Below are 21906 nucleotides of genomic sequence, written 5' to 3' on the forward strand. Positions count from 1 at the left end.
AATTGCCTTTGATTGATTGGGTGACTTCCTCATGACTGGGACTTGTGACTTGAGTGAAAGCTGAACACAGTTCCTATAAGTAGAATGTTTTTTTTTCTGTTGTGCTGTGCAGCTCCTGCAAGCAAAAATGCTTTATAAAAAGCCAGCAGTGACCTTATTTCACAGACCAGTCAGCTTGGGCTTTGGAGATCATTAAAAGTATCAATGAAAAATACTATGAAGTTGATGCTGTGATTTTTAGTGTCATATCTGGAGTGGATTTTAAGATTTTTTTTTATTTTTTTTTGGTGTGTGTGATGGGTACTGATTTGATAGTCGGAAAACCCAGCTTTGCAACCAGGTTCAGTCCTGGTGCCCCGCCCTTAGTGTTTGTTAGCTTATTTGGTTGTATGTTCCCTTGGCTGCTTGGGTCTTCTGCCTCTGCCATCGCTCTCGATTTCCCCCGCCAGCCAGCGCCTTACCCTGTAAATCAGCTTCTCCTAACGGCGCTCCTCTACTCGACCTTGTTTTGCGGAGCTGCGCTATTGCAGCATTCAGTGTCCGGGGCACGCTTCCTGTTTCTATTCTGGTCCCGAGGCTCATGAGCCACTGCTTCCTGAGCGAACGTCTCATTCAGGTTCCAGGGCCCGCCCGCCTGCCACTTTCCATCCCAGCCTTCAGTGTCTCTTGCTCTCCCGTCTCTCCGAATGGGGCTTTTTAAGTCTAAAAATGGCACCGAGTCCTGTTTGGAAAGTGAGAGCTTCGTCAGAGGCTGCTTTTTAGAGGGCGAGGATGTTTTGAGTTGAAGCCCCATTTCCATTTGGGGCTCCATAAAGATTTCTCCACACCCCCTCCCCCCTCCCTTTTTGCTCTGCCGAGCTGGTTGCGCTGCACAAAGGCAGCAGCTGACTGCAGCATGAGGAGGCTCTAGCTCGCCTGCCTGTCTGCCTCTTGCTGTGGAAATGGCCTTCCTCACTCACCCACCTACCTCTTGCTGTGTAAACAGCCCCCCCCCCCTTAGTTGCCCGTCTGACCACCTGCTTCTCGCCATGGAAATGGCCCTCCTCGCCCACCAGCTAGCCTCTTGCCATGGAAACGGCCCTCCACGCCTGTCTCCTTGCCTCTTGCTGTGGAAATGGTCCTCAACGCCCGCCTGCCTGCCTCTGGCTGTGGAAACTGCCCTCCTTGCTCGCCTGCCCGCCTTCCCGCCTGCCTCACTTCATCATTCCTTGCTAGATTTGAAGTGAAGTCTGCAATTGATTTTTTAATTTGCACGATAGCTTCCCTTCTGTGTTCTTCATTAACATTTTCGTTACGTGTTAGTTGCCCCCCTTGCTGTTTACTGGCTCTCCATGGCAGATGTCCAGGCTCTCCGGGCTCCCTCATAAATGGCTGCTTGTCCGGGGCTCGGAAGCGGACATACGCACGCACACGCCTACCCCTGGGGAGGCTGTGTGAGGCACTGGGGCATCTGTGCCAATCTTGGGGAGCCCCCGCCCCCTCGGACGGCCCTTTGTAAACTGTACAAAGACCTGACAGCCCCTTCCCCCACCCCTTATCTCTGACAATAGGCCCCCTGCAGCCCCTGGTCTGTCCCTCGCTTGCCATCTGAGGGGGTACTCTGGCACGCCCGTTTGTACTTGCTGTTGCCCGCCGGGCCTCCGTCGATTTCCATTCTCTCCGTAGACGTATCAATCATCCAATTAGGCCTAACGAGGGGTTCCTCCTGGCTCTTTGACAATTTTTTTTGACATTTTTCTCTCCGATTTTAAGATGCCATTAATGGTACGCCTAATCTCACAGCTGCATGTGCTGTGATTGGTTTCCTCTTCCGCCCCCAAACGAGCCTGTCCCAGGGCCTCTGTCTCTGTGGCCGTCTGGCTGATTTAAGCTGGAGCAGTGAGTAGTTATGGAGCTCAGGCTTGTGTCAGTCCCACTTTAGCCACTGGGGGCAGTCTTATCCCTGCCTTCACACCCATCATCCAATCACTAGTCATTCTGGAGGCGCTCTGTGATAGGATTGGTGGTGATTGACAAGGACCATGTAGCTGCCACACAGAGTAGATGCTACACGATGGCCGCTGGCACTCTGTTAGGGGCTTTGCACATTGGCTTCGAATGACACTGCGTCTGACTGCAGCAGAGGACCCTGTGGCCTGCCAGGCGGCCCTTTGCACACGCACCGACTGCACTCTGCGTGTGCCTGCAAGGGCTCCTCCCCACTAGCTGCAGTGCCAATGCTCTGCTACATGGGCCTGCCCCTCCGCTGGAGCCTGTTGTGGAACGGGAGCGCCCTCTGATGGTCAGGACGGGCCCTGCAGGACCAACGGATGCCTTGGCAGTTGTTGTAGACCTGAGGGGGTGCGAGTCATGCTCACAACCCGGACCCATGTTTGGCATCTTGTACAGTCCAGCGCTGTAGCTCAGGATGCCTGTGGAGACATGTTGGGGGGGGGGCAGCTGCTCTGGCAGCCGCCTGCTTCCGGGGAGACCCCCTTCCCTGGGGCACTCTGAGAGACAGCTGCCTCCAGGATGCCCTGTGCCCCCCCACCATGCCGTCCAGGGTATAAACGGGCACTGGGCCAGCACTACAAGTTCCTGAGGCCCTGATAGAATTTAGAATTTTTAGAAGTTAGTGATTAATTGTCATTGTTGACACACCACAGTGCACAAAAACGAAATATTTTCTCTGCATTTAACCCATATATGACAATGTGACATAGCAGGGGGCAGCTAATTCATCGCCTGGGGAGCAGTGCTGGGGGGCGGTACCTTGCTCAGGGTACCTCGGCACACCGTGGCAGGAGTGGTGGCTGCTGCAGGCCAGGTGGGCCGTGACATGGGTTGGTGTTTGGGGGGGGTTGGCGTTAATGTGTATGTGTATGATGTAGTCCTTTAAAAAGCACCTCTGCCCTCTCCTTATCTGTGGGCCTCGTCTCGTCATTTTGGGGTTAGGGGAGTCTCAGATGGGACTCGGCTGGAATGTTTTGTGGAAGCTCTTAAGCTTCTGCAGTTTTGCACAAAATAATGTCTCATGTAGAGTCTGAATGCTGTTTGTAAAATTGGACCAATTTCCTTCACGACAGTAGGTCTCTACAGAGGCACTTTGTCATTTTGTGGTGTGTGTGGGGGGGGGATGTGCATGTCTGGTCCTGGTATTCCTTACATTTTCTGTGACGCCTTCACGGACAGAGGGTTGTGAAGCAGGTTGAGGCCCCCCCAGGGCCTTGTTCAACTGGCATGTGCTTCTGCTTAACGGCCTGCCCCTACATTGCACAGAGCATGCACGGTAGCCTCTGAGTTTCTGTGTGTGTGTGGCTGCCTGCGTCCAGCTAGGCCAGCTAAGGTGTTCAGTGGTGGCAGTGGGGGGGGGGGGGGGCAGATGAGTGGGGTCACCCCCACGCAGAGATGCTGTGGATCTGCCCCACCCAACGCTATCCCCTTTCACTGCTGGTTCCCTTCTGCTTTCCCAAGGTTGAAGTCCTCTCATACGACATTGACGCGGTGAAGTGGTGATTCAGCATTCTGTGGTGGGGGGGCTGACATTGTTTTTTTTTCTCCTCCTCTCTATTAGCTAAATGCATCTCGCTGTAATTTATTTTTAGGTTGCGCTGTGTCCCTGTGCCAAACTGAGAGCTCCCAGAATGAGTGGCTGGGAGTCAGGTTGCTGCCTGTGCAGTGAGGGACTGAGCTGCTTACCCTGTGTGGATCTGCACTCATGTAGGAGCCTCTCTGAGGAACAGAGGGCCACTCTCTGACTGTGGAGATAGAAAGGGGCGTGGCATGACTTTGTGTCACCTGATTGGCTCATCCACTACATCTGATTGGCTCCCTGATTGAAAGCAAGGTGGAAGGTGGCCAGTTTCTGTGGAGTGGCCCAGCTGGTGAAGCTGTAATTAAATTTCTGGGATGCGCTTGGCAAGGCCAGTCAGCAGAAGCCAGAGCAACCCTGAGCTGTTTGGAAATCGGCGCCTGGCACTGGCCGAGCTGCTCAAGGCCTGACTGCAGCTGTGTCTGCGTATTTTTGTCCACACGCGTCTGCCTTCTTCCTACCCGCTCAGCAGCTTCTACCCAGTGAGAGGAGCTGGTTACATTTTCTGCCACGCCCCTTGTCCTGGAAAAGGAGGAACTGCAGCTATTGGTTTTGCAGAGTCTGTTTGGGGAGCCCCTCCCTGCGTTTGGGCCAGTAGCTGCGGTGGGCTGGGGGGGGTGAACACAAACGAGGGTCTGACGAGAGCAAACATTAATGGCGGGGGTGACAGATGGACAACAGGAGCCGCCACGCCATGCCCCCCCCCAACTACACTGTCACTCAAGCTGGGGAGGGTGTGTAACGTGTCTGCTCTCGTACTATCAGTGTCAGGTTCAGCCTGCAGGGGGGTGGAACTCACCAGCTCGAGTTGTACGGCACCTGATGAGGTAGAGATGGAGCTGCTGTTCTGTACACCCTGCTGCCGATCCCGTCTGATAACACCTGCGCCTGCATGTGTGTGCGTATAAGTGCTATGAACCATTCATGCCTGTTCTTCCACGCCATTGTCGGCTGTAAAGGCGCCTTGTTCAGCACTCATGCTCATTCCGGGTACACTGCCGTTACTGCTTTGCCCATCTGTTTGTCCGTCTCGTGGCACACTTTTACTCCAGTATGTCTGTGGTCCCTAAAATGCCTGCTGTCAAAGTCAGACTTATTAGTGAGATTGATTAAGCCTTTAAGACTCTGGTTTGTTTGTTGGTTTATTTGTGAGTCCCCTCCTCCATCAAAATACTGTCCTTAATAATGGGCGGCAGGTTTAAATGGGTCAGCCATGTAAACAAAAATGTGCCACTTCGTGAAGCGTCCTGCCCGTTTCCGCCGCTCTGGCAGCCCTGTTCACCTTCATCTCACGACGGTCCTGGGAAGTCTTGACTCTGGCCTGGGGTGGCTGGGTGCTGCCTGGTTAGAGCCTGTAGTTGGTTCCTTATGATTGAATAGCAGAGGCACGCCGATGTATTCAAGAAATGGGACCACGCGCACCAGTGTTAAGAGTAGCTGCTCCGTAATGTGATCTGTGCTGAAATTAGACCATCATGTGTGCCGCAGTGCGACGAAGGCAGCGTGATGTTAGAAAGGAACAACAATGGGGGTGAGTGATCTGGGAGTGCGGCTGGCTCTGCCTCCCTGGAAGCTGCTTCTGGGCCGTGACTCTGACTTCCAGCCTGATGGGGCTTCGCAAACGGCTGGGGTATGAGGGCTGCTCGCTGGATGAGAGGCCTGCTCATGACCTGCCGCTAGATGTTTTAGGCTGCGGGATATTCGAGGGTGTGCACAGCACAAGGGGGAGCCCCACGCTGGAGTTTCCCTGCTGTGCCGGGGAAACCCCTCTCCTGTCCCCTGAGTGCCCCTTGGGCGTTGTTGTAGGTCGGCGAGGACCCCCCCTCCCCCCCCCCTGTTTTGGCCCAGGCGGGCGGGCATGTGCTGTGACGGCGGGGATCCCCGGGGGCAGAGTCAGGCTGGCAGCAGGAGGGGGCCTGTCTGTGCTCCTGCCCTGATTGGCGGCCCTTCTTCCTGGCCCTTCCTCCCGGGGTTCCCGCGTCAGGTCACAGCCCAAAAATAGCAACAGGCTCTGTTTGGAGCGTGGGAAAAAGGGGGGGGGGGTGGGGGGGGAGCGTGGCTTTGGGGCCGTGGCCAGCTGCCACATTGCAGCTTTCTGTGGGAAGCACTTGGCCCCCTTCCAGATTTTTTCTCCTTTAAATGTATTTTTTCCCCTCCAACACTCCTAGTCATGCTCTGCTCTGACTGGCACATGAGCTGCTCACTGGGGGAGGGAGGGCGTACATGGTCTCAGACTACCTCCCCCCCCCCTCCCCCGCCCCCCAAGCCCAACCCCGCTGGCAGAGCATGTGAGCTGCCGTGGGCCCGGCCTGTGGATGTAGCACTTCCTGCACGCTACTCGGCTAAGCTTCACACCCCTTTCTGAAAAACCCATCTGAACTTTAAATGTTTGATTCCGTATGTATTATATATATTACTGCTTTTATTGCTGTTTTGTCTGTGGAGTAATGGTAGATTTGGCTGTAATATTGTAACTTTATTATAGAGCTATAATGGCACTCGTTCGTTGTGTGCTGTTCAGTATGTTCTCGGTTCAGTATGGACAATGAAACAAATGAGAACATAGAATATAAGCAGAGCCTAAATTTACAAGTAGATGCTCAACACAGAGAACGTTATGGTAATTGTGGTGGTGAGATGGTTATTGGAAATTCTGGTTACAGTTCTGGTTTCCCAATAAATTGCAGCAACAAAGGGAGAGAGAGAGTAGTTCATAAGATCAAGACTGTCTGTCAGCTCGGTTATACCAGACTTGGATACGTTGCTGGAATCACATGAAACTTATTGATTCGAGACGACATCATCCGATCGTGTGTACGACAGGAGCAAGGCAGCAGAGGAACACGGTGCTTCTGCTTGGAAGTTCAGACCAAACAGACAAACCAGGCTAAAGGGGTGTTTATCCCTACACACATGCAGCCATACATGATTGCAGAGAACACAGGATTTTAAAATTAAAAATTTTGTTAAAATTAAAATTTGTAATTCTGAGCGAGAAGCTTTACTGGTTTTACTTGCTGCTCTGTCCTGCCGTGGACATTTAGAGAGGCTGCAGGCTTTGGTCATCAGGAAGCGGGAGGTGTTTTCCGTGCACTTAGGTCAGACAGTCTTGTATCAGGCCTGACTGCCCCCTCTCTTTTCAGGACCTGTCGGGCTCCATCGACGACCTGCCCACGGGCACGGAGGGTGCGCTCAGCCCTGGTGTCAGTACCTCGGGCGTGTCGAGCAGTCAAGGCGAGCAGAGCAATCCGGCCCAGTCACCCTTCTCCCCCCACACGTCCCCCCACCTGCCCGGGATCCGCGGACCCTCCCCGTCCCCCGTGGGCTCCCCTGCCAGTGTATCGCAGCCTCGCTCTGGGCCTCTGTCCCCTGCTGCTGTCCCAGGTGGGTCTGAAAGATCGTCTTGAACACTACTGGACAGCATGCTCTCTACCTGGAGTAATAAACCAAGCAGAAACATCTCAACCTCTTGGGGACTGGGAATGGACCTGCAGCTACCCCTAACTCTGAGTGGTTCTGTCGCCTAGGGAACCAGATGCCGCCGAGACCGCCGAGCGTTCAGTCGGATGGAATCCTGCACCCTTCCATGAGCCAATCGACTATGGGCCAGGACAGAGGTGAGGAACATCTCAGCTGGGCTCTTTGGTTGTGTTTGGGGGAGCTTTGGGTGACGTGCTGCTAAATGCTCCCTCCCCCCCATGCAGGTTTTATGCAGAGGAACCCCCAGATACCTCCTTACGGGTCGCCCCAGTCTGGCTCAGCCTTATCTCCTCGCCAGTCTTCAGGAGGCCAGATGCATCCTGGGATCGGGTCGTACCAGCAGAACTCCATGGGCAGCTATGGTCCTCAGGGCGGCCAGTATGGGCCTCAAGGTGATGTCCCATGCAGGCTGATGGCCCGGCTCTGGCTGCATAGAGCGAGCCCCTTATCAGTGGCACTCTGCAGGCAGCCAGCTGACTTGGCTCCTCCTCCCCACAGGTTACCCCCGGCAGCCGGGCTATGGCGGCATGCCCAACGCCAGCTACCCCGGCCCTGGCATGGGCGGCTCCATGAACCCCATGTCTAGTCAGGCAGGAGGGGCACCCTATGCAGGCATGCCCCCGGGACGCATGGGGCCCTCGCAGATGGGGCCGGGGCAGATGGGTCCTGGGCAGATGGGGCCCGGACAGATGGGTGCACGTCCCTATGGGCCCAACATGGGGCCTAACATGGCCCCCAACATGGGGCCTGGCATGGGCACCATGTCACCTCAGGTGGGCGCTGGGATGTGCCCTCCCTCAGGTGGCCTCAACAGGAAGCCCCCAGAGTCTGCTGCTGTGGCCATGCAGCATCCATCCAGCAACTCCATCCACAACAGGTGAGCCCCTTTGTTCCTATGTGTGACACAGAACATCTGTGTGTTTACAGCCGTTTTAACGTCAAAATACGAAACTTGGGGATGGCTGGTAGGGAGCCATCCCCTGTACCTGCAGGCTCTTACTAGGCAGAAGGGCACGATTGCTGACTGTGGACCAGCCTTGTGCTCTAATCCCCAGTCTTAACGGGAGGATTTCAGGAATTGTCGTGCACTGAGGGTCAAATGGGCTATTCTGTTTCGGGGAGTATCTCTGTGGTCTGGGCTCTGGGACCCTCCATCTAAATCGGCCCATTTAAGCGTCTGGCTGTGTCTGGGTAGTGGGCTGCGGGGCAGGGCTGCTTTATCGTAGAAAAAGCAGGAATCCAGCTGAAAGCTGCTCTCCTTCCCACCTTGCACTCATGACAAGTCCCTGGGTCCGGTCTAATGCACAGCACCTCCTTCCCACAGGCCTCCTGGCTACCCCAACATGTCACCGGGAATGATGGGTACAGGATCCCCCTACGCCCCTCCTATGAACAACATGGGGGGCATGATGAACCCGCAGGGAGCCCCCTACCCCATGGGCAGCAGTATACCCAACAACTCCGTGGGTGAGTCCTGACTGCGGAGCTGATGCCGCCTTTGCTTCACCTGCTGCTCCGTCAACCGGCAGCTACGCCGAACACCTGCCATACAGTTTGCTAATCTACCGAAACTTCAGACAAACCACTTCTAAAGAACAGGAAGATTTTTCTTGGAAGGTGGCCTGGAGTCTTTGAGGGTTGGCTGTAGGTGGCCCCACCTGCAATATGTTTAAAAGTTTTATTGTGATATATATTTGGGGGCACGAGGGACTTTCTTTCTAATGGGCTCTGAGCAATGTTCCTCACACCACAACAGGCATGGCTCCCAGCCCGGAGTTTGGCCTTGACGTGAAATTAAACCAGACCCAGAAGATGAACAACAAAGCAGATGGGACTTCAAAGCCGGAAACGAAATCCAAGGTAGTTACTGTAATACCTTCCACTCAGCGGGTCGCTTAGTTGACACCGTGTGTGGAGTGAGTTTCTTCCCAAGGGCCTTTAGTCCAGCCGGTCGTGAGCTTAATGTCGTGTGCGGTGGTGCTTGGGACTGCAAATCCAACCTCTCAGTTGTGCCGGAATTTCCCTTCTCCCCCTGATCCTGCTGTTCTGCTCCATTCTCCTCCTACACAGAAGTCCAGCTCCTCCACTACCACCAATGAAAAGATCACCAAGCTGTACGAGTTGGGCCCGGAACCTGAGCGGAAGGTGTGGGTGGACCGTTACCTGGCCTTCATCGAGGAGAAGGCCATGGGCATGAGCAACCTGCCTGCCGTGGGCCGCAAACCGCTGGACCTCTTCCGTCTCTACGTGTCGGTCAAGGAGATCGGTGGCCTCACACAGGTAGGTCCCAGCTGTGGACACAGCAGTCTCAGTGGCACCTCGACAGGACCTAATACCTGCCTGAGTTTTAATGTAAATGACTTGCGATTTAGGCCTGTCACTATCATTACATTATTGATCTCTCACATGGCATATGAACATAACCTCCATTAAGTTTTCTGAACTCTGCATTGTCAAATTGTGTTCATCAGAATGAATGCCCCCAACGATTAGCCAATCGCACTGTTTCTGCCCCCTTGTCTGCTCTCTGTTGCAAGCGTGACTCATGGCTGATTCATACTTGACGTTAAAGCGATTGCGCTGCGGCACATGAGACTCAGTGCCATGGTCCTGAATGTTCATACATCTTCTCTCAAAAGTCCATTTAAGTGTGGTATGGATGCTATAAGAGAATAGATAAGAATTTTACTAAAACTAACCATGCATTATATACTTATAATATACAATACAGGGTTATAATCGTTAATGAAAATGTTTCCATAAACTGAAATAAGATGAAAATTTAACAACTAAATGACGACTACAAATACTGGTTCCAAAACCAAATGGGCGAAAATAAATGTCAAATGCTTGTCAGATTCTCGTCACGGTTTTGAAATACTTTAGCTATAAAGTAATGATTCATCTTTCAGCCTTAAACAGTATAAACAGAAAAATTAAAAGAAAACAAACAAGACGATAACTGATACAAAAACAAACACTATATAGCGCTGCAGTACAAACGTATTTAGTTTGTAGCTATCTGGGAGTCCTTATATTGTTGTGAGGAATCATATGAATGCAGGTATTTCCAAACTTTTTTTCGTCAGTCATTCTTCAAAAGATTTTTGTTCTGAATGTAAAGGGTAGAAAAGATCTTATCAAGGTTTGTTTGGGTCACTGAGCAACGCCTCCGCAAAACTGGTTTGGCAAAATATTGCCTGTAAAGAAACGAATTATGCTATACCTCTGTGCCAAATGTTTAATATATAATGCATTTTGTTAATGGAGCCTGAGAGTCCATTTTGTCTATTTAGGATTCTTAAACACGTTTTTGACATTTAATTCGTAAGAACATTCAGACAGAATTGGAAAGTTTATTGCTTTTTGCAAGAGTGTACTTACCGAATTATGCTATTACATTATCATATCAGTGGCATGAGATGATCTCAAAATGACAGTATCGTTTATTGCAACTACAGTATATCATCCAACAGAAGTAGTTATTGTTCCAGGCCTTCTACAGCTCGTATGCGGTGTACACCGACCTTTTAGCACCTTTTCTGGGTGTTTCCTCATTCTTCCTTCAGGCAGAGACTGCTACGGGTGGAAAATGTAATTTTTTTTAACAATGAAGTCAACTTTTTGCTGTACTAAGCAGATTTTTCTTCAAGGCAGAGCTGCTTAAAGATTCCCCTATGTGTTAGTGAGCGTGCTGTGTGTTTTTGAAAGAACAGACGTCACATCTTGCAGGTTATGTGGTGGCAAGAACGTTACGAATTGTATCATTGGACAGAGCTGTGTGCGATCAATCTGTTTGGGGCCCTTCTACTGTATCCCTGCAGCTGTGTTCTTGCGTCTGGATTTTTGTTTACTTGGTGGCAGCATTTTTGCAATGCATCGCATGCTTTTAAACTTAAGTTCTGCAAAGGTGTCCCAATAGTTCATGTTGCATACCATGAGTAATATGTTGCATTAATTTTCATGTTTTGGGACATTGTGGAATTTCTGGGAACTAGTTGTATAAATTTACTTTTCACATGCTAATGTTGCATTTCTAATTTGTGGTTTATAAGCCTTTACGTATTCTGCGATACAGGAACACTTTCTTCCATCCATCCATCCAATTTCCAAACCGCTTATCCTACTGGGTCGCGGGGGGTCCGGAGCCTATCCAGGAAGCAATGGGCAGGAGGCAGGGAACAACCCAGGATGGGGGGCCAGCCCATCGCAGGGCACATTCACACACCATTCACTCACACATGCACTCCTACGGGCAATTTAGTAACTCCAATTAGCCTCAGCGTGTTTTTGGACTGTGGGGGGAAACCGGAGTACCTGGAGGAAACCCCACGACGACATGGGGAGAGCATGCAAACTCCACACACGTGACCCAGGCGGAGACTCGAACCCGGGTCCCAGAGGTGTGAGGCAACAGTGCTAACCGCTGCACCACCATGCCACCCCCAAAACACTTTCACACACAATTCAAATATAGTTAACAGATCCTTCAAAAAAAATCCAGCCAAATGGGGGGAAAAAAAACAGTGGGTCAGGTAGCAGAGGCACAGCCGCCATTTGGAAGACGGCACAACTGGAATTAAACAATGGATGCTTGCAGCACATACGTAGTGGATAGGTATAGAGAGGGAAAATGTGTGACATGTGATTTAGGCAGGCATTTAATAAATTACATGAAATTGAGCTGTGCTGTATTTGCAACTTGATTGCGTGATACTAATTATCAATACAATGAAAAAAATCTAACTTCCAAACGGGCGTATTGCCTCAGTATTATGGTTATTGGCTGGCTGGCTGTAGGACTCTGCTTTGCCCTGGTCTCATTTATATATTGTGTGTCTAGTAGAGGGATAGAAACTGGATTATTGTAGCGAACTAAGGAAGCATTTCGCTGCGTGCGTGCGTGCGTGCGTGCGTAGGTGGCTTTCAGCTGATGTCACTTTTGGTGGGGTTGCCTCTCTGACTCCACTTCAGAATGAAAGTAGCTTGCGGGCTAGCTCTGATGTTTCATTTGTTGGGGGGGGGAGGGCTGGTGCAAAAAGGTAGAACTCCTTCAATAAAAGGTCATTTTTACACAGTTGTCTGTCATTCTACAGGAAATGTTGCTTATTTGCCAGAAGTGCTTCTGCCCTTCAAAGAGGCTTCTGGACTGATGGAGATTCTCGTGGCATCTCTGACAGTCTCGCTGAAATTCTTTTGGGACAGTGTTATGTTTAAGCATGGAAAGTATAAGATGGGCTGGTAATTACTGTAGAAAAGGGTCTGTCGCTACAGCATTGCCCAGTTCGGTCTGTATTGCCTCTTGTCTGTGGCAGCATCAAATTTGCTTTTGCTGAGTACTGAGGCTGATTTTGGGAGCCTAAATTAAATACTGGAATATTGTGGTTTCATCCCTTAAAACGTTCGCTTTGTAAAGGCACGCGCAGCTTTGTGTTTTCAAGGTCGCCTCGTCCAGTTGTAGTCTGAATCACATCCTGTCTCTGGTCCCAGGTCAATAAAAACAAGAAGTGGCGAGAGCTGGCCACCAACCTGAGTGTGGGCACGTCCAGCAGCGCCGCCAGCTCGCTGAAGAAGCAGTACATCCAGTGTCTGTATGCCTTCGAGTGCAAGGTGGAGCGTGGCGAGGACCCGCCCCCGGACATCTTTACCACTGACGCCAAGAAGAACCAGGCTAAGATCCAGCCCCCTTCCCCAGGTTGGCGCCGTGGTCACCCTGCTTCTCTGGGAGTTGGAAACGTGCTGTTGAGCTGCTTCATTTGCCACATGTGCTCTGTGTCTGTCTTCTCGGTCGGAGCTTGATTGAGGCCTGAAGGAAGCATTTCTGTTTGCTAGACCAGGTTATTCTGCGATTCACGTGCAGCAATTGCGCAGCCCCCCTCCCGCCTCTCCTGTGTGCATTCTCCCAGGCTCCCACTGTGAGAATTTGTTCCCATGTGCTGTTAAATCCTTGTGATGGAATGCCTCTGGCTTTTCCCCGTCAGTCCTGGCCACAACAGGTTCTACACTGCTGTTCCTGATGGGAGGGGGGTGCTGGTGGGGTGCTGGGCATGTGCTGTGGGGATGGGAGCGGCTGCGTGGTTGGGATTGTAATGGGATTCCTCTGGTTATGTAAGCGTCGTTTGTAAGAGGGAGTCCCTGCCAGAAGCCATGTCGAGGCATGGGGGGGGGTGGGGGCTTTCCTAAGGGGCCCCCCCAGAGAATTGTGTAGAGCCGGAAAATGATGAATGGATGTTTGCGTGTGTGTGTGTGTCGCTCCCTCTCAACATCCCCCCCCCCCCCCCCCCCACTTCCTCAGAGGGAGATCCCTGCCTGGGGAGAGCGGGGGTGGCGGAGGGGCATTGATGTGCACCCGGCGCTAGTATGTAAATAAATGTGCCCTGCCAACGACCCTGCCAGTTAATGAATAGGAGGCATGAGTCATCAGACATTGCCTGCTAATAGTGAAGTCACGCTTGGTGGTGAGGGCAGGTGGGGACACACACACACGCGCATGTGCACACGCACACACACACATGCACGTGTGTGTGCGCACACATGCTCACGTGGAGTGCAGAGAGCCCTCAGGGTGTTGCAGCTGAATCATAACCTCGTTCTCCGTGTGTAAGCAGTGTACAGTTGAATGGTAAATGAAGCTACCTCTGCTTGATATCTGGGCTTTCAGTGAACTCCTTGCATTTCTACATCGTACGGCTCGGTCGTGGCCGTGCTGAGAGCAGGCAGCTGCCTGAATGTTCTGCAGAGACTCTCCAATGAGTGTGATGCCATGTGTATTGCAGCGGGATCCGGCTCCCTGCAGGGCCCCCAGACCCCCCAGTCCACCAGCAGCTCTATGGCAGAGGGAGGAGACCTCAAGCCACCAACTCCGGCCTCCACCCCGCTCAACCAGATGCCCCCCATGCCCGGAGTCAGGCACGTTCAACCCCTTGCCCCACCCCAGCCGTACCTTCCAATACCTACCATCCTGCTGATGTCCTCAACTTTCTTCTCTCCGCAGGAGCAATGTGGTAAGCTTGCAAGATCCCTTCGCCGATGGCAATGACCCTGCCTTCCCTAGGCGGGCACCCATGACGCCTAACCCAGGGTACCAGCCTGGTATGAATACTTCGGACATGATGGGCCGCATGGGCCCATATGAGCCAAACAAGGACCCGTTTGGTGCCATGCGGAAAGGTGAGAGCCAGCCGAAATCCATGATCAAAGCGTGTTTGATCAGAACCTCTGGCTAACATTCCAAATAGCCACCTTGACTTCTCACCCTTTTCTGCACCACGACTCAATTTTTAGCATGCCAGCTAACACAACCCTGTATAAAATATATGTTGAAATTAACACTATGATCAAGCATACAGTGCACTCTGGAATTTATGCTGATCATTGCTTATCGCACAAATCTGATTGGATGTGGAATTTTAAATTAAACACTTGTGGTTTGGCTTCTTCGATTGGTTGAGTGTTCACTAGTTTTGCACTAAGCACTTGCAGACCCTAGACCCATTTATATAGATTAATTCTAGGATTGGGGCTGGGAAAACTGATCGTGGATCAGTATAGGAGCTTGCAGGTCCTAAAATACTTACATTTCCTACTCTGCCTCGTCACCCTTTCAAAACTTCAGAGTTTGGTTTGTGACCAATGGGTTGAGAATCGCTAGCTTAAGCTGTCTAGTAAGTAATGAACAATGAAGATGCACATGGGCTGGGTAGCTGTCTGTTCTGTATGTTGGTCACCTGTTCAGAATTGCACGCATTCTAATGTCATGTTGTCGGCATGTTTGTCCCGACAGTGGGAGAGCAGTTTATGCCCCCGGGACAGGGTCCTGCGGGAGGCATGGGGGAGCAGTACAGCCGGGGACCCCCCCCAGGGTCCATGGGCAACATGCCGATGGGGCAGAGGCAGCAGTACCCCTACGGCCCCGGATATGACAGGAGGTAGGAAATGGCAGACCTGAATGAAGAAGAGAGAAGCCCTGAAAGACCTTGTGAAGACCTGTACCAAGTGTGGAATTGAGTATTTTTGCTGCGTCAAGTTGCTTAATATTTTGGGATGCTGGAAACTGAAATTCTCCTGTGGAAATTCAGTGCTGTATTGGGATGTGATTGGAGAAGAATGCTTCTCAGTGGCCATATCCTCGTCCCACAGACAGGAGCCTGGCATGGGCCCCGATGGTGCCATGGGGCCTGCTGCACCACAGGCCAACTTGATGCCCCCCAACGCCGATGCTGGGATGTACTCTCCCAACCGGTACCCCCCGCAGCAGCAGCGGTCAGTAACCCCACCACACTGCATGCTGGCACACACACACACACACACACACACACACACACACACACACATACAGGCACTCACACACATACACGCGCACTGACGCACGCACACACACACACATACACGTACGCTGACACACGCTGGTCTATTTCTGCAGGCATGATTCCTATGGTAATCAGTACCCTGGCCAAGGTGCTCCCCCTGCTGGTCCGTATCCCAATCAGCAGCCTGGAATGTACCCACAGCAGCAGGCAGTAAGTACCCTACAATCCCTTGTGTTTTCTCACTATGTCCATATGACAATGCTTTTAAATTACAGTTCTGGCACAGGAGTAATATTTCGTTAAATGCCTCTTGGGATATTTCCAACTCAAAGTAGCAGTAAGATGTTGCCTCTGTATGTGACTTTCAGCAGCACTAATTGTCAGGTTACGTTTAAGAGAGTGTTCTGCTCATTGTCATGGCCGCAGATGATGGCTAGTAATGCTGACCTGCATTTGCCACAATTGCAGAACTACAAGAGGCCTGTGGATGGCGCCTACGGCCCCCCAGCCAAGCGCCATGAGGGCGACATGTACAATGTTCCCTTCAGTGGCCCACAGGCTCCACCCTCATCTGGCCCCACCTCCCAACAGGACATGTACAGCCAGTACGGCAGCACCTACCCTGGCACGGAGCGGCGCCCGTCTGGGCCCCAGGGCCAGTTCCCCTTCCCCTTCGGGAGGGATCGGGGTCCAGCGCCGGCAGGGCCGAACCCCCAGGCTCCCATGCCCCCTCAGATGATGGGCAGCCCCATGGCCTCTGGCCCAGACGGTCCCCAAGGCGGTATGTGGCAGGGCCGTGGGGAGATGGGCTACCCTGCCTTCCCCAACCGGCAAGGCGTGGCCCCCGGAGCAGCCGCCCAGGGGCCTGGCTACCACGGCATGAACCGATCTGAGGACGTGATGCCAGCCGAGCAGCGCATGAATCACGAGGGCCAGTGGCCCGGCCACGTGGGTGCACGCCACCCCCCCTATGTGCCCTCAGGTGTGGGCCCGCCCATGGCGCGGCCTCTGCAGCCCAACTATCAGCCGCCACAGTCCTTGCAGAACCACATCCCTGCGGCGTCCAGCCCTGCGCCAGGGCCCCGTCCCCTAGAGAGTCGCACCTCGCCCAGCAAGTCGCCCTACATGCATGCCGGCATCAAGATGCAGAAGGCAGGTCCCCCGGTGCCAGCCTCACACGTGCCCCAGCCCCCCATGCAGCCCCCGCTCATCCGGCGCGACGTCAGCTTCCCTCCAGGGTCCGTGGAGGCCACAGTGCCTGTGATGAAGCCCCGCCGGAGGCTCACCATGAAGGACATCGGTATGGCATCTCCGGGCGGCTGACAATATGTAGCTTTTAGCAGCAGAGTTACTTTCACTTTGAGAGAGAGCGAGAGAGAGAGAGAGAGAGAGAGCAGGCAGCTCTTTATCCAAGGACTTAGAGACAAGTGTCTCTTACAGAATCAGAAGTGCGACTTCTGTGCGTCTGGATGTCCCAAAACACACGTTTGGGTGAAGTGGCCATGTCTGTGTGCCCTGTGCTTCCTGGCACAGGCCCCCGGTTCACTGCTTCCATGTAGAGGATAAGTGGTTATGGAAGATGGATAGATGGATGTCAGTTTAACTAATTGCCCATTTATACTGTAATTGAGATTTACCCTAATTTTACAGGAATGAAAATGTTAAAACTGACATAAAACGAATCATTTTAATCCTTATTTCTCTCTTCCCCTGTCTTTCCTCGACAGGGACTCCCGAGGCCTGGCGGGTGATGATGTCTCTGAAGTCAGGCTTGTTAGCGGAGAGCACTTGGGCCTTGGACACCATTAACATTCTGCTCTATGATGACAGCAGCATCTCAACCTTCAGCCTCTGCCAGGTGAGTCTCTCCAGCCTCCAGGCAGGTGCACCTTGGCAAAGTGCTCCAGTGTCTGCAAGTTTTATTAGACCACAAGAAGCATCCCCTTTGAACGACTAAGACTGTTAACATGCTTTCTGTTAGTTTGCCTGTGAAATTTGATCCCTGTCAATTTAGTACGTATCCACTTCATATTAACAAGTGATGATTTAATTAGAACTTTGAGCAACTAATTTTAATAATTAAAGCTGTTTTTAAAGTGTTGCTGTAAAACGATAATCATGACTAATAACATCAGAGTGGCGTTATCTAGCGATTTTTGAAGTAGCTATATGGAAGCTTGATTGAAACCAAGAATGATATTAACGCCTTGCTGAGACTCTGTACAAATTTACAGTGAATCTCTTTCCCATAAGTGGTGTAATCAGTTTGACACAGCGAATACAGGAGCTCAGTGTTCCCCATCCTGCTTCTGTGTGTGTCACCGTCTCAGCCGGCGTGGATAATTAATTCTCTTTCAAAACTCCTTTCAGCTGCCTGGATTCTTGGAACTGGTGGTGGAATATTTCCGACGTTGCCTCATAGAGATCTTCGGCATCCTAAAGGAGTACGAGGTAGGCGATCTGGGTCAGAGGACTCTGCTGGACCCCAACGCCCTGGACCACGACCGGGATGGCTCAGACGCGGAGGAGCCCGAGGTGGAGGACCCTGAAGAGGATGAGGATGACGAAGAGGAGGAGGAAGAAGAGCAGCCCACAGCAGTGCCTTTGGCACCAGTGAAGGAGGAGGGTGAACGGGCGGAGGGGGACAAGATGGAGCTGGAGGCAGAGGAGGGTCAGAGCTGTTCGTCTTGCCAGGAGCCCACGCCACCGCTGGACAAACCAAAGCAGGCAAGCAAGTTTGATAAGCTGCCCATCAAGGTGGTGCGCAGGAAAGACCCCTTCGTGCTCGGCTGCTCCGGTAAGCTGCGCCGGCCGCAGGCCTTTGACAGTGGCCTGCTGCACTGGAGCATTGGCGGTGGCGACACCACCGAGCACATCCAGACCCACTTCGAGAGCAGAACGAACCTGCTTCCATCCAAGAAGTGGGCGGCGCCCCCGCAGGAAGCTGCTGAGAAGGAGAGGGCCCCTTCGCCAGCTGCTGAGCCGCAGGGGCTTCCTGCGGTGGAAGCTGGAGATGTACCGCCTGTCCAGCCAGGCCCGGAGGCGGACGACGCGCCGGGGGCACCAGAAAGCTGCCAGGAAGAAGGCAAGCCGCTCCAAGGTGCTGAGCGGCCTCGGCCGGACCGCCGTGGGGTTGGCGTCTTGGAGGACGAGCCGCACAGCAAGGACGAGGCGCCACTCAGCACGCTGGCGGACTGGCAGGACTCGCTGGCCCGCCGCTGCATCTGCGTCTCCAACATCGTGCGCAGTCTGTCCTTCGTGCCCGGCAACGACCTGGAGATGTCCCGGCACCCAGGCCTGCTGCTTATGCTGGGCCGCCTGCTGCTGCTGCACCACCGGCACCCCGAGCGCAGGCAGGCGCCGCTCACCTACGAGAAGGACGAGGACGGCGAGGACAGGGCCCAAGGCAAGCTGGACCAGTGGTGGTGGGACTGCCTGGAGCTGCTGCGTGAGAACTGCCTGGTCACACTGGCCAACATCTCAGGCCAGCTGGACCTCTCCATCTACCCGGAGAGCATCTGCTTACCCCTGCTGGACGGCCTGCTCCACTGGGCCGTGTGCCCGTCGGCTGAGGCCCAGGACCCTTTCCCTTCTCTGGGCATGAACGGCTCGCTCTCCCCACAGAGACTGGTCCTCGAGACCCTCAGCAAGCTCAGCATCCAGGACAACAACGTCGACCTCATTCTGGCCACGCCACCCTTCAGTCGGCTAGAGAAGCTCTATGGCTCGCTGGTGCGGCTGGTGGGCGAGCGCAAGGTGCCTGTGTGCCGCGAGATGGCCGTGGTGCTGCTGGCCAACCTGGCCCAGGGCGACAGCCTAGCGTCACGCGCCATCGCCGTGCAGAAGGGCAGCGTGGGAAACCTGCTGGGCTTCCTGGAGGACAGCCTGGCAGCGGCACAGTTCCAACAGAGCCAGAGTGCCCTGATGCACATGCAGGGCGCCCCCTTCGAGCCCAGCAGTGCGGACATGATGCGGCGGGCGGCGCGAGCGCTGCACGCCATGGCGCGGGTCGAGGAGAACCACTCGGAGTTCACGCTGTACGAGTCACGGCTGCTGGACCTCTCGGTGTCCCCGCTCATGAACTCGTTGGTGTCCCACGTGATCTGTGACGTACTCTATCTGATTGGCCAATCATGACAGTCGTGGGGTGCGGTGGCCCTGCCTCCCCCAGCCTCTGTCCCTGTCCCCATTTATTTTCTCTCTTGTGTGTCTGAGCGTGAGTGGAGCAAACGTCGAGTGAAACTGTTTTTGTTTTATTTTTATTTATGCAAAAACACCTCGGATTCCACTGTCTGAAGTCCACCTTTGCCCTGTCTCCGCCCCCCCCCTCCCCCCCCACACTTATCAAAGGAAGGACATCACGAACCTGGAATGGACGTTGTTTCAGCTGTTCAGCGAATGGCACCGTGAAATTTAATGCCGCAGAAATGGATGGGAACCCCGGGCCAGGAGTGTGCTGCCCTTTTTTTAAAGAAAGAAAAAGATGGAGAAAAAAATTACAAAAACAAGACTGTAACCAAAGTTGCTGTATCGTTTACAGTGAGTTTGGGGATAACTGTGCCCTAGCTCTCCCCAGGGGTGAGCACGACCAGTACAATTTTATGGTTCATATTTGGAGGCTTAAAACAGACTTTTGGACTTTCTTGTGGTATAATTGCTGTAACTTGGACTCTATATTCTGCCCTACATGAACCAGGTTATCGGCTGTGAACAGACGTCTGTGCAGTAGATTGTAGGACTTTTTTCTGTACTGTACACGTTAAAAAAACAACTGTAAACATACTGTAATAATACTGTTTCACACTGAGAAACGCTGGCTTGGCCGCAGAACTGTAGTTTTTAAGAAATGTTTTTAGTTAACATTGAAGAGAAAAAAGGCTTTCCCCCCAAAGTTTCGTGAACCTACAACACCTTGACCTCTTCTCTTTAACCCTTGATTGTATGGATTGACCCTTAAAAAGAATCACCTCTTAGGACTCGTTTTCAACTTAAGACGCAGCCTTGGCTGCTGTGTATATATGACGTTGTACAATAATTACACTTTCTCCTCTCTCTCCCTCTCTCACCTTCTGATGCTCTTCATCCTTTTTATCTAAGAAGAATAAAAGATTAAACACAAGTTGAACTCCTTGCATCAAATCCCACAGTGTGCTAATTTAAACCTTAATGCTCTCACACCACCCTTTTACATAGGGATATGCACAGCTTAAACATAACCATACTCAGAAAACAAACATAAAAATAAAAAGCTGCTGTCTTCTCCTGTGACCACAGCAGATAACTTTTCCAGTTGAGATGTGGAGATCAGAGGGAAAAAAAGAAAAACATACCAGGTTGCTTCACTTTGTAGAACCTAAGAAAAACCTCATGGAGAGAAACACAAATTTTAGATTTTTTTCCTTCAGTGAGATGGACCCTGCATATTTGTATTTCAGACAATGTAGCTAAAAACTCGATGTAAATTCCTCCTTCTCCTTTTTTGGCTTAATGAATCATTTATTCAGTATGAAATCTTTATACTATATGTTCCACGTGTTAAGAATAAATGTACATGAAATCTTCGTAAGACGTTTGTTATTGTTCTTTGGTTGCGGTGGCAGTGCTATCTTCGTCGGTAGGGAGCGGGAATTGTGATGCTGTGTGAAAAGGTCAGCCTGTTAAAGCTGCTCCAGAGCTGAATCTCACACGCTCTTGCTGTAGTTGATTAATCTAAGCTGAAAAGTGACATTTTCATTGAGCTTTGCGATTAGCCTGCGGGGCAGTGGCGGCCGCTCGCATTGGTAAACGAATGGAGGCCGATATTACGGACCTGCGTCGGGTGAGGGAGCAGGTTTGTGTAACTCTTAAAAGAGATGTCAGTTTCGCTTTCCAGTGTCATCGCGGATATTTATTTTCATCGTTTTCACTCCAACACGTCTCCATCTCTGCTCTCCTGGCAGATGATGAATCGTAAAACGGGCCCATGATTTCCTCCGCCGGCGTGTCTGTGTCCGCCCCCTGCTTCACATGCAGCTGACCATGGGAGCTTATCGCCCCTTTCTCTGGGTCCTTAGGCGTCTCCGAAGCAGCCGATAAATCAAATCCAAGGCCAGTCTCCCTCTTTCTCGTAGGAATGACTACTTTTTTATTTAAAGACGTTTATAGGGTCTGATAAATCAGTGATATATTGGTACTAGGCAGTTGGCGCGATCGACAAAATTTATTTATACAATTTTTATATTCGCTATTTAAGGATTTTCAGCACAAATATGAGTGTTGTTACATATCGGGGTAACGTCATGGAGTATTCTGACATTTTGTTCAAAATTCGATTTTTACAAGGGAAATTTACATTTAAAGCAGCCTATATGTTTGTGTCCCCCTCCTCAAAACATTTTGCCACGGATACAGACGAATGTCTCGGATGTCGATCCAGGTTATGTATTCATTTTAATCTTCTCAATGTTAAGTACAGAACCACATTAGGATACCCTAGCACAGTGCGCACAGCCACAAGCATACATTTTACATACGGCTTACGGCATCATCTGTTATATCAGTCCTCAA

At 52.0% G+C, this 21906-nt stretch overlaps 1 protein-coding gene across 1 annotated transcript in view; it reads left to right on the plus strand.

Moving 5' to 3' along the window:
- The window catches only part of LOC125749164 (AT-rich interactive domain-containing protein 1A-like), a 51170-nt gene extending 30691 nt beyond the window's left edge, over window positions 1-20479 (plus strand). The window contains exons 5-20 of the mRNA XM_049026126.1: window positions 6715-6955; window positions 7099-7188; window positions 7276-7443; window positions 7550-7928; window positions 8376-8518; window positions 8808-8911; window positions 9122-9331; window positions 12542-12746; window positions 13828-13960; window positions 14046-14221; window positions 14835-14979; window positions 15191-15313; window positions 15474-15570; window positions 15829-16660; window positions 17088-17218; window positions 17731-20479. Coding sequence (XP_048882083.1) covers window positions 6715-6955; window positions 7099-7188; window positions 7276-7443; window positions 7550-7928; window positions 8376-8518; window positions 8808-8911; window positions 9122-9331; window positions 12542-12746; window positions 13828-13960; window positions 14046-14221; window positions 14835-14979; window positions 15191-15313; window positions 15474-15570; window positions 15829-16660; window positions 17088-17218; window positions 17731-19497 — 4944 coding nt within the window. The 3' untranslated portion in view covers window positions 19498-20479. The remainder of the gene's footprint in view (window positions 1-6714; window positions 6956-7098; window positions 7189-7275; window positions 7444-7549; window positions 7929-8375; window positions 8519-8807; window positions 8912-9121; window positions 9332-12541; window positions 12747-13827; window positions 13961-14045; window positions 14222-14834; window positions 14980-15190; window positions 15314-15473; window positions 15571-15828; window positions 16661-17087; window positions 17219-17730) is intronic.
- Window positions 20480-21906: the final 1427 nt, after the last annotated feature.

This window comes from Brienomyrus brachyistius, chromosome 9 (assembly GCF_023856365.1).
Source record: "Brienomyrus brachyistius isolate T26 chromosome 9, BBRACH_0.4, whole genome shotgun sequence".
Taxonomy (NCBI): Eukaryota; Metazoa; Chordata; class Actinopteri; order Osteoglossiformes; family Mormyridae; genus Brienomyrus; species Brienomyrus brachyistius.